Raw genomic sequence first — 13,538 nt, 5'->3', positions numbered from 1 at the left:
GAAATAGCAGAGTGCTGTGTAGGCTCAGGAAAAGAAGTAATTAATTCTCAGGTGTGAAGAAAGGAGTGGAGGTGAAGAGGAGGCACAGAGAATACGGAGCAGGAGAATTTTCCAAGGATTTAAAGTAGTGGAGGATGGGGCTTGTTGGCATTCTAGCTCAGGACAAAAGTTTGAGCAACGGGACTTGGAATGGTAAGAAGTCTGGCATAACAAGTATATGAGTTTACCAGGTTATGATCATGACGACAAGGTTTGAAACAAAGTGGAGGGTCTTGAACATCATCCCAAGGAGTCTGGACTTTGTTCTGTAGCTAATGACACATCATCAGACGTTTTCAAGATGGGACTAGTGTGATTTGATTTGGTTTTTAGAGGAGGACTCTGGAATCAGTGTGAAGGCTGGAGAAGAAAGGCAAGAGAACGGAATAAAAAAATTCAGAAAAACATTATAGTAACTTACACAAGAAATGCTGTTAGTCATAACAAAAGCTAACATTTATTGAAGGAGTCCTTGTCATGTAATATCCAGTATTCTAAGTACTTGGCGTGTGTTAATTCATTTAATTCTTATAGGCAGCTTTTGTGAGGTAGAGACCACTGTTATGCCTAGTTTAAAGATAAGGCAATTGAGGCACAATGAGGTTAAGTATTTGTCCAAAGCCACGCAGGTAGCCAGGACTCAAGCTCAGGAAGTCTGGCTTCAGAGCTTGTGCTCTTATCCACAGTGTACAAGATCATGCAGCAGTCATGGAAAGGCGAAGGAGTGGACAGCTATGAATGATGGAATTGGTAGAACTTGATAATTGATAGTATGTGAAAGGAAGGGATCAGCAACGACTCTGAAGTTTCTAACCCAGATGGTGGAAGTTTGTGCTGTCATCAGTTGAAGTAAAAACTCAAGGGAAAAGAAAGTTACGGAGGCTGAGGGATAGGGTGAGCTGACAAGCTCTGTAGAGTTGAAGCCAATAAGATCTTCATTTGGAGACATTTACCATTAATTCAGAAATGAAGATTTGTAGTTCAAAGTTTAATGATGGAATTCTGATCTTGAAATCATGGAAGCTCATGAGATGGTTTAAGACAGAGTTGAAGCAAACCCAACTGTGTAATGAGGTCAAACAGGTAACCTAGATATGTAAATTAGATGGCATGGAGTGTGATGAGGACTGATGGCTGACCTTAGAATGGGTACCAGTCCTGCCTAAATGTTCCATTTTTTAACATATCTTGTCATTCAGAGTATAGGATGGGAAAAGCTACTTACGCTGAAATTGTAGACAGAGAAGACAAGGCAGTGAAGAAAACTAAAGATGGGCGAGAGAACTGGGAGTCACCCGCACCTGGAAGAGCTTGAGAAGGAAGGCTGTATGAATGGTGGACTGTGGCAGAAGTGTCAGGGCACGAGGGCTGGGATGCGGCAGTCACCGTGTGAGCCCAGGGAGAGCTACTCCTTTGGGACAGAGAGACAGCGTTTCAGGTGGGAATGGCAGTCAGAAAAGGAAGTTGGTAACCAGCAATTTCTGCCCTCAGATGTTTGCAGTGGAGAAAAGAGAATTAGTAACTGGTGGGGAAACAGGATTGAAGGAACATTCTAATCTGAAGATAGGGGAGTCTTGAGGCCTCAATAGGAGAAGACCTAAAAGACCCAAGGAAATCAAAAGAGGTAATTAATAGCACATGGTGTAATGATATATTGGAGGTGTAGGCTCAAAATCACAGATGGAAAGGGTTACATTTTATTCCTAAAAATGTCAAGAAATGAAGAGGGAAGATAACAGAAAATGTGAGATTCAGGATAAGAAAGTTGAAGTCAAGTTTATGTCAGATGTTCTCTGTCTTCCTTGTTCAGTAAGAGGAAAGGCTACCCTATATAACACCTGATGGAGGGGCTGAGATGGGGCCCGAGACGGTGGACACAAGTCCCTTACCGTGGACACACAGAGCAGTAGCTGTGTGGAGTGGCAGTAGCGGAGCTGGAGAGAATCCAAGCAGCCCCAGGCAAGGCCCGTTGGTGGGATTCGCTGGCTTACTATAGGACACACTCATAACAGCAAGTGTATTCCTACCATACCTGCGATACCTTGGCTGTGGCAAAAATGTTTATTCAGTATTGGGAATGGGCAGATGGCTGGAGTGGACATTCAAGAGGCCAGAGCTTGTGGGCACTGTTGAGTAGGGTAGAGCCGGCAGACTCTGGAGGCCCCTCTGGCTGGATGGAAGCTGAGTCCCACCCAGCTGGATTGAATCTGCCCACTTAGACATCTCATGAGGAGAATCCCCCATCTGTTCATCAAAAAATGTTTCTATCACTTAGGTTTAAAGATCACTTAAATATCCAATAAGTAGATTTGGATCAAAAGATTTGTTAAGACAGGCCTATAATGTGATATCTTACCTAGAAATATGAAAGCTTCTATAAACATATCAACAATGACTTTTGTTGATTTCCATTTGCTTTCAGAGATGGGCAAAGGTATTTTACAAATATCCACTGTGTCTCCTTTGGAAACAGACATAGTAGAAGTGATGGTGCTTTCCCCACTTCCAGAAACAAGAAGAAGCAGGCTGGAAATATTTTCTCTGCCTAAAATACTACCAGAAGGTAAAGAAAAGTGAGCAAGCAATTCTGTCCTGGGCACCCAGTTGAATAGTTGCTATAGCTTTTTTTTTCTCTTTTCCAGTGATAGCATTTTTTTTTTTTTTCTTTTAACATGTGAAGAGGTTAAAATGGCCAAAACCTTTTCTGTGTCTTACAAAGTAAAGCTGATGTGACTGCTAAATTATGTGAAATGTGGACTTTCCTCTCAGTTCAGTTCAGTCATTCAGTCGTGTTCGACTTTTTGCGATCCCATGGACTGCAGCATGCCAGGTTTCCCTCTCCATCACCAACTCCCGGAGCTTGCTCAAACTCATGTCCATTGAGTCAGTGATGTTATCCAACTATCTGATCCTCTGTTGTCCCCTTCTCCTCCTGCCTTAAATCTTTCCCAGCATCAGGGTCTTTTCCAAGGAGTAAGTTCTTCGCATCAGGTGGCCAAAGTATTGGAGTTTCAGCTTCAGCATCAGTCCTTCCAATGAACATTCAAGACTGATTTCCTTTAGGATGGACTGATTGGATCTCTTTGCAGTCCAAGGGACTCTCAGGAGTCTTCTCCAACACTGAAATTCAAAAGCATCAATTCTTCGGAACTCAGCTTTCTTTATAGTCCAACTCTCTTATCCATACATGACTACTGGAAAAACCATAGCTTTGACTAGATGGACCTTGGCAAAGTAATGTCTCTGCTTTTTAATATGCTGTCTAGATTGGTCATAGCTTTTCTTCCAAGGAGTACGTGTCTTTTAATTTCATGGCTACAGTCTCCATCTGCAGTGATTTCGGAGCCCCCAAAAATAAAGTCTGTCACTGTTTCCACTGTTTCCCCATCTATTTGCCATAATGTAATGGGACCAGATGCCATGATCTTAGTCTTTTGAATGTTGAGTTTTAAGCCAACTTTTTCACTCTCCTCTTATACTTCCATTAAGAGGCTCTTTAGTTCTTCCCTTTCTGCCATAAGTGTGGTATCATCTGCATATATGAGGTTATTGATACTTCTCCCGGCAATCTTGATTCCAGCTTGTGCTTCATCCAGTCCAGCGTTTCTCATGATGTACTCTGCATAGAAGTTAAATAAGCAGGGTGACAATGTACAGCCTTGACATACTCCTTTCCCAATTTGGAACCAGTCTGTTGTTCCATGTCCAGTTCTAACTGTTGCTTCTTGACCTGCATACAGATTTCTCAGGAGGCAGGTAAGGTGGTCTGGTATTCCCATCTCTTTCAGAATTTTCTACAGTTTGTGGTGATCCACACAGTCAAAGGCTTTGGCATAGTCAGTAAAGCAGAAGTAGATATTTTTCTGGAACTCTCTCACATTTTCTATGATTCAGTGGATGTTGGCAATTTGATCTCTGGTTCCTCTGCCTTTTCTAAATCCAGCTTGAACATCTGGAAATTCACAGTTCATGTACTATTGAAGCCTGGCTTGGAGAATTTTAAGCATTACTTTACTAGCATGTGAGATGAGTGCAATTGTGCAGTCATTTGAGCATTCTTTGGCATTGCCTTTCTTTGGGATTGGAATGAAAACTGACCTTCTCCAGTCCTGTGGCCACTGCTGAGTTTTCCAAATGTGCTGGCATGTTGAGTGTAGCACTTTCACAACATCATCTTTCAGGATTTGAAATAGCTCAACTGGAATTCCATCACCTCCACTAGCTTTGTTCATAGTGATGCTTCCTAAGGCCCACTTGACTTCACATTCCAGGATGTCTGGCTCTAGGTGAGTGATCACACTATTGTGATTATCTGGGTCATGAAGATCTTTTTTGTATAGTTCTTCTGTGTATTCTTGCCACCTCTTCTTAATATCTTCTGCTTCTGTTAGGTCCATACCATTTCTGTCCTTTATTGAGCCCGTCTTTGCATGAATGTTCCCCTGGTATCTCTAATTTTCTTGAAAAGATCTCTAGTCTTTCCCATTCTGTTGTTTTCCTCTATTTCTTTGCATTGATCACTGAGGAAGTGATCTTTGCTATTTTTTGGAACTCTGCGTTCAAATGGGTATATCTTTTCTTTTCTCCTTTGCCTTTCACTTCTCTTTTCACAACTGTTTGTAAGGCCTCCTGAGACAACCATTTTGCCTTTTTGCATTTCTTTTTCTTGGGGATGGTCTTGATCACTGCCTCCTATACAATGTTACAAGCCTCCGTTCATAATTCTTCAGGCACTCTATCAGATCTAATCCCTTGAATCTATTTGTCACTAGATCCTGTCATTCATACAAATCTTACTATCAGAGGAAAAAAAGGATCAACTGTCACTTTTGTAAGTTGATTTGTCACTTTGTGATGTCTCTTTTTGTTGTTGTCGTGTCCGACTCTTGTGACCCCATGGACTGAGTCCACCAGGCTCCTCTGTCCATGGGATTTCCCAGACAAAAACACTAGAGTGGCTTGCTATTTCCTTCTCCACTCTTTTTTGTAGCTTTAAATATACAGAGTCAGATTCATATATGTTACTATGTAGTTACTTTCATTGATAAAATCATAAAGAAAGCTTTCTGGATAAAAAGGTCTGATAAAATAGACACTTTGTTTTAAATAACAAATATATCTGGGTAGCTATTTTGCAAATATTTAATTATAGAGTATAAGAAAGTCAAAAACCTCAAGGTACTTTTATGTCTTAATTAAGACTGTCAAGAGTTGGTGATAGACAGGGAGGCCTGGCATGCTGCGATTCATGGGGTCGCAAAGAGTTGGACACGACTGAGCGACTGAACTGAACTGAACTGAGACCATAATGAGTTTCATCCTGTCTCTACTTAACTGATAAAATATAATTTACTTACTGTTAGTCATGTAATACTCAAGTATTTCTAATGGAGCCAAGTTGTTTTCCAATCATTTTTATCCCCTAATAGTCTCTGTATTAACTGAGCATTTAATTTTTTATTTTGCTTTTCATAGTTGTCATACTAATTAAAAAAATAAAATCAATAAATGGTACAAATTATCTATCTTCTTCCCCAAATATTACAGTGTCTGCAAACTTTGCTGATGAACGAGGGAGGCTGAGAGATGAATTCATTCATAAGTTTGTGTATGAGACAGAACACACTCTGTCCTCTGCGGTCCTGAACTTGTATAGTAACCGAATATATGGCTTCTGTAACCAAGTGCCATACATCTGCAGCTATCTTCTTCCTGAAAAAGTATGCCAAACTTAAGCATTCTGTCTTTTTCTTAGCAGTCAAGATTGGTACATTGTATTCATTAGACATGATCTACCCTTTAACACTCTAGTCCAGTTAACAAATGTCTTTATTATAGTAAAATAACTTCTTTAAATTAGATATATTAGCATGATTTGTTAATTCATCATAAAATACATTTGAGCAACCTCATACTTGTGGCGCATGCATCATACTTGTCAGATAAACACTCGGATGACACAATATTAGTTTAGTGACTTTCAAAACTATTTTTAAAAAATCTATCATTAGAAAATCCATTCTACAGGGGTCAGGAGCTACAGCGTTGATGATTTTCAGTGGAACATTATACCTGAGTCTTAAAGAAAGTTGCAAACAAAATGCCTCTATGTTTCTAGTATCCTTTCATCATACTCTTCAAACTTCTTCCATATTGCATCATTTCCTGCTACACACACTGACCCAGATTATATCACCCTTCTTTTTCTAAATCCTTCAATCAAAAGCCTTCTCACTCAGAGTAGCCAATTATCAGCAAGGTCTGAAACAAAGACATTCAAAGAAGGAAGGAATGGTTTGTAGTAAGGAGGATTTAAGAAAAGCTTCCTGGTAGAAGTAATAGTTGAACTGGACTGTGAAGAATTGTTCAGATTTAGACATGAGAAGTATTGTGTATAATCTTGGCAGGGAGGTGGGGTTCCTGAAGTAGGGAGGAAAGCCAGATTGGTGGGCATGGGATGGGGAAGCACATTCCAGAAAAAAGTCACAACACATGCAGAGGTTTGAAGGTGGGAATATGTGAGAAATGTGGTGGGCAGGGGATGGTGATGGTGGTGGAAATTGACTCATTTATTTTAAGTTGAGGATAGGAGTATTTGAAAAGGATTAGTTAAAAAATCAAGATAGTTGTAGGCTGGGATTTTTAATGGTAGCTGATATACAGAGGAGACTTTTCTTAGTTGGCTGAAATGAACATTTATTTGCAATCAGAGATTAAAAAATGTGGTGCAAATACAGGTGTCCACTTTATCATGTATCAGTTTATTTCCAATGACAATGCTTTTGGATTTGAATCTGACTATATACGCATAACTGCAAGGTGCCACTCCCCTGATCTTTTCTATAATATGGTCATTTTCTTTGATTGGCAGGAACATAGTGGTGTTCACATTCTTAAGCCATACCAAAAAATACAAAGCAAACAATATGGACCTGGAATGCTCTCTCTGTCTCCACATGGATTGTGGCTCATAACAATAGCTAAATGTGGAATTCTGTGTATCCGAGATATTCATACTTTGGTAAACTCCTTTTTTTATCCCCCAGTCATGGGATTTGCATCTTGATCTCATATAAGGAGCAAAAGCTCTTAGGAAAGGAATTGGAACTGTTAAGTAAATTGACTCATAACTTACTTACCACTGATGGTGTTATGTGCCAAGGTTTGAGTCTCTAAGAGAGGAAATGCAGTCTCTAAAGGAGATCTGCAAAGAAGGAACATGAGGCAGTAGATGAGCTCCAGCCCATCTCCATCACCACTTATTGTGTGGCGAGAAAATTCACTGAACTGCTCCTTTGCGATATTAGGAAGGCCTTGCTTATTCTCACCCTGTGAGATTATGGTAAGAGCAAAGGAGAGGGTATATGCAGAACTTCTTTGGAAACAGTGAACTGCTGTGCAAATCTGGGATGATTGCTGCTAGCTCCACGGCCTAGAGGGCTTCTGGCCTGGTTGCTGCCACCCTCCCCCACCCCCAGCCTGCGTCTTCCTGTGGTGTGGAAGAACACACAGGGTGTGGCGCGGAGGAGCCCTCCCCCACTGCTGCGGCGCGGACGAGCCCTCCCCCACTGCTGCGGCCCGGAGGAACCCTCCCCCACCGCTGCGGACTTCAGGGTCACCCGTCCTACCACCACTTCTGATTTCCATTGTTCTCAGATCTCTAATTAAATGAAAATAGTTTCTTCTTCCCTGGTGGAAGACCCTTTTCTAGGTTTTGAGATCAAGTTGTACTGGTTATCAGTACAATTTAATTCTTTCATATTATATAGGGGAAGACCTTAAATGTCTTACAAATCATTTTTAAATGAACAGTTTGCAAACTGGTACATTTTCTCTTATTCAAATGGTTTGTAAATGTATGCTACAACTGACAGTGGCATGACAGCAAGATGTCAGAGTTTTTCTGGATGATTCTGTGCAACATGCCTCATATGGGTGGTTGTTCATGGCAGTACTGCTTGTAAAAGCAACCTGATGTCCATCAACAGAGGACTGGATAAATAAATAAGCATGCATAAATAAAGTATGGAATATTATGCTGTAATACAGCATGAGGAAATCTTAATGCAACAATATGGAAAGAATCCCAAGACATATTATTATAATAAGTAAGAAAGGCAAAGTGTGTAATACACATATTTTACCTCATATTAAAAATTGTTTGTATAAAAATTTATTTATATACATTAAAATCCTCTGAAAGGATAGTTAAGGTATAATTATATTGATTGCCTTTGGGAGGTATTGGGGAAGGGGAAGGAAGGAGATTTCATTGCATACTCTTTTATAGTTTTCTTAAAATTTTGAAACATTTGAATGTATTCCCTATTCAAAAATTAAAAAAAAATTTTTTTAACTATCATGGTTGATAACTAGTGTGACAAAGAAATCCGTTTTTGGTCAAATAATTTAAACCATTGCACTGTGTACCAACTAATGATGTGTTTGGGTTCTAACTAAACTGATTTAATTGGCCTCCTCCATCATTCTTCACTCAGTGCCCATCGCCTCCTCTCATCACGCTCAGCCTCTTTGCACATCGAGGGGACTTGCTTAATCCTTGAAGACATCTGGATTTGCCTGTACTGTCCATTCTCAGCAAGTCTATTCTCCTTTCCATATCTGATTTCCCTACTGGTGACAATAATTCCTCTTTTTCCATATTACCTAGAAAGGAGATCAAATCAATAGTGATGAATGTATTTTGTATTAGTAATTTTCAGTTCTATGTATTACTAAGAGGCTACTCCATACCAACTAAAATGCTGTTAACAAATAGGAAAAGGTTTATCCATAAGCAAAAGTGCATGTAACCCCCTTAGAAAAAATCCCTGTGGTAAAGTTGCACTTGTAATTTCTGCACTTTGTTCCTAAAACTATTAAGGAAACATTTACTCGGTGTCGGAGTCATTCTCACCAGGGGCGCGGGATTCAATCGGTGAGAATTTCGATGGATGGACAGAGCATTCTGGTGAATGGGAGAGATGACAACACACTGGTTAACCTAAGATGGAGGTAAGTACAGGTTGCAGTAAGCAACCTCACATAATATGGTGTTTTAAAACTCAGATGTTATTATTTAGGTAATAGCAGGGCCAGTGTAACGGGAGACAACTGCCATTGAAACAACTGTTGTACTAATGATCCCAAGACCAGGGAAGATGCCATGCTATGCGAGGGCCATGTAGGGAGGCACCAGGGAGGGTTAGGAGACAGAGGGAGCAGGGAAAACATGGACAAAAGTCGTCATTTTGGTTTCCATGGTGAGGAGCAGCCAGGCTTAGGATTGGCTAGTTTGGATAACTTCAGTGGGTTCTGGGCCACAGGAGCTGCTGCTAGTTGTCCACTACGTGACCCAGGGATTACTAGGAGAGGAAAATAGTGGCCCAAGTTTGAAAGACCAATAGAGGATTTGCTTGGGGTCGTGGGCTTGTGGGTCTGCATTTGAAAGGTGAGCTCCAGGTAAGTTGTTTACTATCTCCAAGACTTGCTGGTCCTGGAAGGGACAAGACCCCAGATGTCAAAGCATCAAAATACAAAAAATAAAAGGACACAGTTAAGACCTATGAAGTGATCAGTCCTCCCTATCATAACATCTGTTGGAAGAACACAAGGAATGAGGACAACTCTGAACAGTAGATCATTTTTAAAAGTCCTATTTATCCCTAAAAAACCTGACATAGGTATGTGCGTTTCTGTACATGCATACAGATGTACTTTCCTAATTAGACTTTGCTTTCCTAATCAGACAATGTTAAATTAATTTAGACTTTGCTTAAACTAAAACTAAAATTCTAAATAAACAAATAATCGCCAAGCATACAGATAATGGCCAGGGCATAGAGATCATGCAGGTAATGCCCTGGACTTGAAATGTCACCTTATTTGATCTGCCAGTGGACACCACTTATCAATGTGCAATTTGTTTCCACAAAAATACTATTTCATAATGCTTCCTGTAAGCAAAACAGTAATAACTTAAGTAAAAACTTACTTAGGCACCTGACAACCCCTCTAAATCATCTACAACCATGTTATTCAAGGTGGGATCTGCAGCACCTGTGAGCTTGTTAGAAATGCATATTCTTGGGCCTCATCGAATTTTTGAGTCAGAATCTTTATGGGTGGGGCCCTGGAATCTGTTTTAACAAGCCCTCCAGGCCATGCTGATATGCTTGAAGTTTGAGATGCTCTGGTGTACTGAGTGGAAGTAACAATGCTTCAGTGTGGGGCAGGGACTATGAGGACTGAACAGGGTAAGGTGATTATATACAGTGTGAGGCAGCACAGCACCTGGTACATTCTGAAGCTTCAACCAGAGCAGTAACTCTTCTGTGCAGTGGCCAGGCTGGGTGAGCAGAGAGGACCTGTAGGATAAGGCATGGGGTCAGCCTGGGGAGAGCTGGCCCCAGGGAGATCAAGAAGCTTGTTGTGTCCTGCAGCCCATGAGAGTGCTGTCCTTTAAGAAGCAGGGTCCTAATAGCTTCAGAGCACTGTGGAGAATTGACCACACATTTCTCTGTGTAGAAATGGATAGGTACCTGTAAGTAACACTGCTAAATGTGTCTTTTTCAAATTGGGGTCGCACAGAGTCGGACACGACTGAAGTGACTTAGCAGCAGCAGCAGCAGCAGCCTATGTGTTTTCCTTTTTATTAATATAGGCGGTTTGGAGGAATCTTAGCCAATGATATTCTTGAATATAGCCAGCAACTTACAACTTACCTGAAGACCATCATGGATGAGGAGAATGATTATTTAAGTATAACAAGAAGAGAATCCTTGGATTTGGAATCAGAATCTGAACATGCAGTTGAGTTTCAATACAGTTTTCTTTCTCCTTCCTCCCTCCCTCCCTCCTTTCTTGCCTTCCTTCCTAAATTGGTATGTTTTCAGATTATAGTTTTGTTTTAGCAGATATTTTAGTAATATTCCTCTTTATCCAGATATCCCATGATTTTCAAAAACAGCATGCACTACATTTAAGAGAAAAATATTCTACATTTTCTCAAAGCAAAATCACAAATATTACATTTCAGACCTAATTTAAAACCATAGTACAAAGTCTATCTGGAAAAAGAAATCTATTACAATTCTGGTGCTTGTTCAAACTAGTCTCTCTGTACTTTTGGATCATGTGCATTATTTAGAATGTGTCTACCCAGAGGACATTTATTCACTCAGTCATTTAATGTTTGTTGAGGGCCTACAGAGTGCTAAGCCATGGTGATAGAGCCATAAACAGTTGGGAAAATGTCTGCTTTCACGGAGCCTACATTCCAGTTGGGGCTTGGGGGTAAGCAGAGAAAGATACATGAATAATCAAATACATAAGGAAAATTAGATAGTAACAAGATCTATTTACTGAATAAAAAGGAGTTGGTGTGATAGTACTGGCTGGGATAGCCCCTGCAAGGAGAAGGTCTGTGACTTGACTTAAAAAAAAAGTGTGGGGGAGGGCAAGTACTCAGGGCAGAGGGAGAAAGAGCTTAGTACATTTGAAGACCTAAAAATAAAAAAGACCTGTGCAGTTGAAGTGAGCAAGGGAGAGTGGTAGGAGCTGAGGTCCTTGAAATGGGAAAAAGAATAGGCAAAGAAGGGCTTTGTAAACCAGGTAGCATTTGGACATAATTTTACATGTAGTGAGAACCTATTAAAGTGTTCTGAGCAAAGGATTTACAGGGTCTGATTTACACTTTTTAAAAAATGATTGCTTCTGCTGTGTGGAATATGATTCTGCCTGCTTCGACAGGCAGCAGATAGGCATAGGAGTGGAAGCAGACAGAGCAAGGACTTAGAAAGCTCAGGTATCAGCAATAGAGGTAGAAGAGTGTTGTGGAGAAGGGGTAGACTCCAGGCAGGTTGTAGAGGTAGAGGGGACGGAACTCCTGATGAGTTGGACCTAGAGGGAAAGGGAAAGAAAGGACTCAAGGATGAAGCCTAGATCTTTTACTTGACGGTACCACTCACGGAGAAGGGAGAGGCTATGGTAGGGGAGCCACTGTAGGGAGAAAGAAGAAAATCCAAAATCAGTCCCCTGGACTGAGCATGAGAACACTGTTAGAACACTGTTAGCATGAGAACATATCCAAGCGAGATACCAAGTAGGCCACGGTATAAATGTTCTGGGCAGAGTCCAGGATGCGAGATGTTGATTTGACAGTCGAGGGTATATGAATGGAATTTAAAGCCATAACACTAGGTGAGATCATCATGGAAGAGTGGATGGTGAGAAATACAAGGGGCACTAAGACAGAGCGACTTCTAGAGACCAGGAGAAGAGTTCAGGGAGGCAAAGGAGATTGAGAAGAACCAGTGAGGAGCGGCCAGTGAAGAGAACCAACAGAGTGTGACATCCCAAACTCTCTCAAGACTTTTTGCCGCAAAGGGGAGGACAGAAATAGTGTGGCAGCTAAAAGGGAATGTGGTGGTCAGTGAAGAGCAGCTTTCCTGGGACAGGAGGTTCCAGAGCATGTTTAGATACTGTTGGGAAAGATTCAGTAGAAGGCAGAAATGGATGATACAGAAGGGTGATGCAGAGGCCTCAAAAAGGAAGAAAAGATTAAGATCCTAAGCACAAATGGTGGGGCAGGCCTTAACAGGCCATAGCATCTGGTCTACAGGAACAGCAAGAAGGCCAAGAGTGATTTGGTGATCATTGTTGCTTTCTCAGTAAGGGGCATGGCTGATATAAGGACAGATTGGAAGGAATAAAATTAAGCATTACATCTTGAGCAGGCAAAATGCTTATTAGTATTTTTTTTAATGCAACAAGTGCAGAGGGATTCAAGCAATGAAATGAAGTAGGGTAGGAGGAGAACTTGATGAATTTTTAATTTAAGAAATATCTGTCTTCTTCTAAGGTAACTGAGAATATGCAGTTAAGCACTGATTCATCACAAGAGGAGTTAGTCAAAGTTGGTAATATAGAAGAAATTCCATGGATACAACAGAAAAGCCAAGAGGTATTCGTAAAACATAAAAGAGGTTTGAAATAATGCTTTGTAGGTGTGTCAAGTAGATTCATTTCCTATGAAAACCCATTGGAAAGTTAGAAAGTGGAGATACTGGTTGGCAGAGCATTACATTGTATAAGTGTAACTTTCCTGAAAGTAAGCAAGCACACCAAACACAGCTCAGTCTTTCTAGATTAAGTTATATGAGCTTTAAGCACCGTACCTAGGCTAATGTGAAACCAAAGAAAAGTGTCCAGGTGTGCCAAAGCAAAGAATGAACTGTGACACCTCATGTTGCAGTACATTTGAGAGGATGCTGCAAGGTTGGCTTACATGGAAGGGGTGGATAAGGAACAGAGGAAGAGACACTGTGGCTTCAGATGTGCAGAAGGGTGACAGAGGTGGCGGCTGTGTCCGGATTTAGTCTGTTCTCGCTCGATACCCAAGGAAGTAGCAGACTCGTTTTCCTTTATCAACTGTTCTGGTTAATTTTTCACTGTTTTCTTACTGTTGGCCTTATCATTGACCTCAGTTCCAAGTTGCT

The 13,538-nt window shown here is 40.8% G+C and overlaps 1 protein-coding gene and 1 long non-coding RNA gene across 9 annotated transcripts in view; one reads left to right on the top strand and one right to left on the bottom strand.

The window, feature by feature from the left end:
• Nucleotides 1-13,538, top strand: part of CFAP43 (cilia and flagella associated protein 43) — a 100,749-nt gene that overhangs the window by 47,485 nt on the left and 39,726 nt on the right. For 3 of the 8 annotated variants that reach the window (XR_015155844.1, XM_086379282.1, XM_086379281.1), the window contains exons 13-18: nucleotides 2,462-2,602; nucleotides 5,587-5,759; nucleotides 6,911-7,060; nucleotides 8,924-9,054; nucleotides 10,703-10,850; nucleotides 12,902-13,003. Coding sequence is in view for 6 of the 8 variants with exons in the window: in XM_086379282.1 (XP_086235408.1) it covers nucleotides 2,462-2,602; nucleotides 5,587-5,759; nucleotides 6,911-7,060; nucleotides 8,924-9,054; nucleotides 10,703-10,850; nucleotides 12,902-13,003 (845 nt within the window). In the remaining 2 variants the exon portion in view is untranslated. Of the gene's footprint in view, nucleotides 1-1,348; nucleotides 1,664-2,461; nucleotides 2,603-5,586; nucleotides 5,760-6,910; nucleotides 7,061-8,923; nucleotides 9,055-10,702; nucleotides 10,851-12,901; nucleotides 13,004-13,538 lie in introns of those variants that run through there. The other 5 variants (XR_015155845.1, XM_086379286.1, XM_086379285.1 and 2 more) reach the window with 3 other exon arrangements.
• Nucleotides 228-1,399, bottom strand: LOC147344274 (uncharacterized). Its single transcript, XR_015155846.1, has 2 exons — nucleotides 1,265-1,399; nucleotides 228-399 (listed from the first exon to the last, which is right to left on the bottom strand). It is a non-coding gene; the product is annotated as an uncharacterized LOC147344274 (long non-coding RNA).

Source organism: Bos grunniens, chromosome 26 (genome assembly GCF_055505025.1).
Source record: "Bos grunniens cultivar Pamir isolate PY7600 chromosome 26, Bosgru_T2T1.0, whole genome shotgun sequence".
Classification (NCBI taxonomy): Eukaryota; Metazoa; Chordata; class Mammalia; order Artiodactyla; family Bovidae; genus Bos; species Bos grunniens.
The sequence above is the reverse complement of the archived record's forward strand: the minus strand, read 5'-3'. Positions and strand labels throughout refer to the sequence as shown.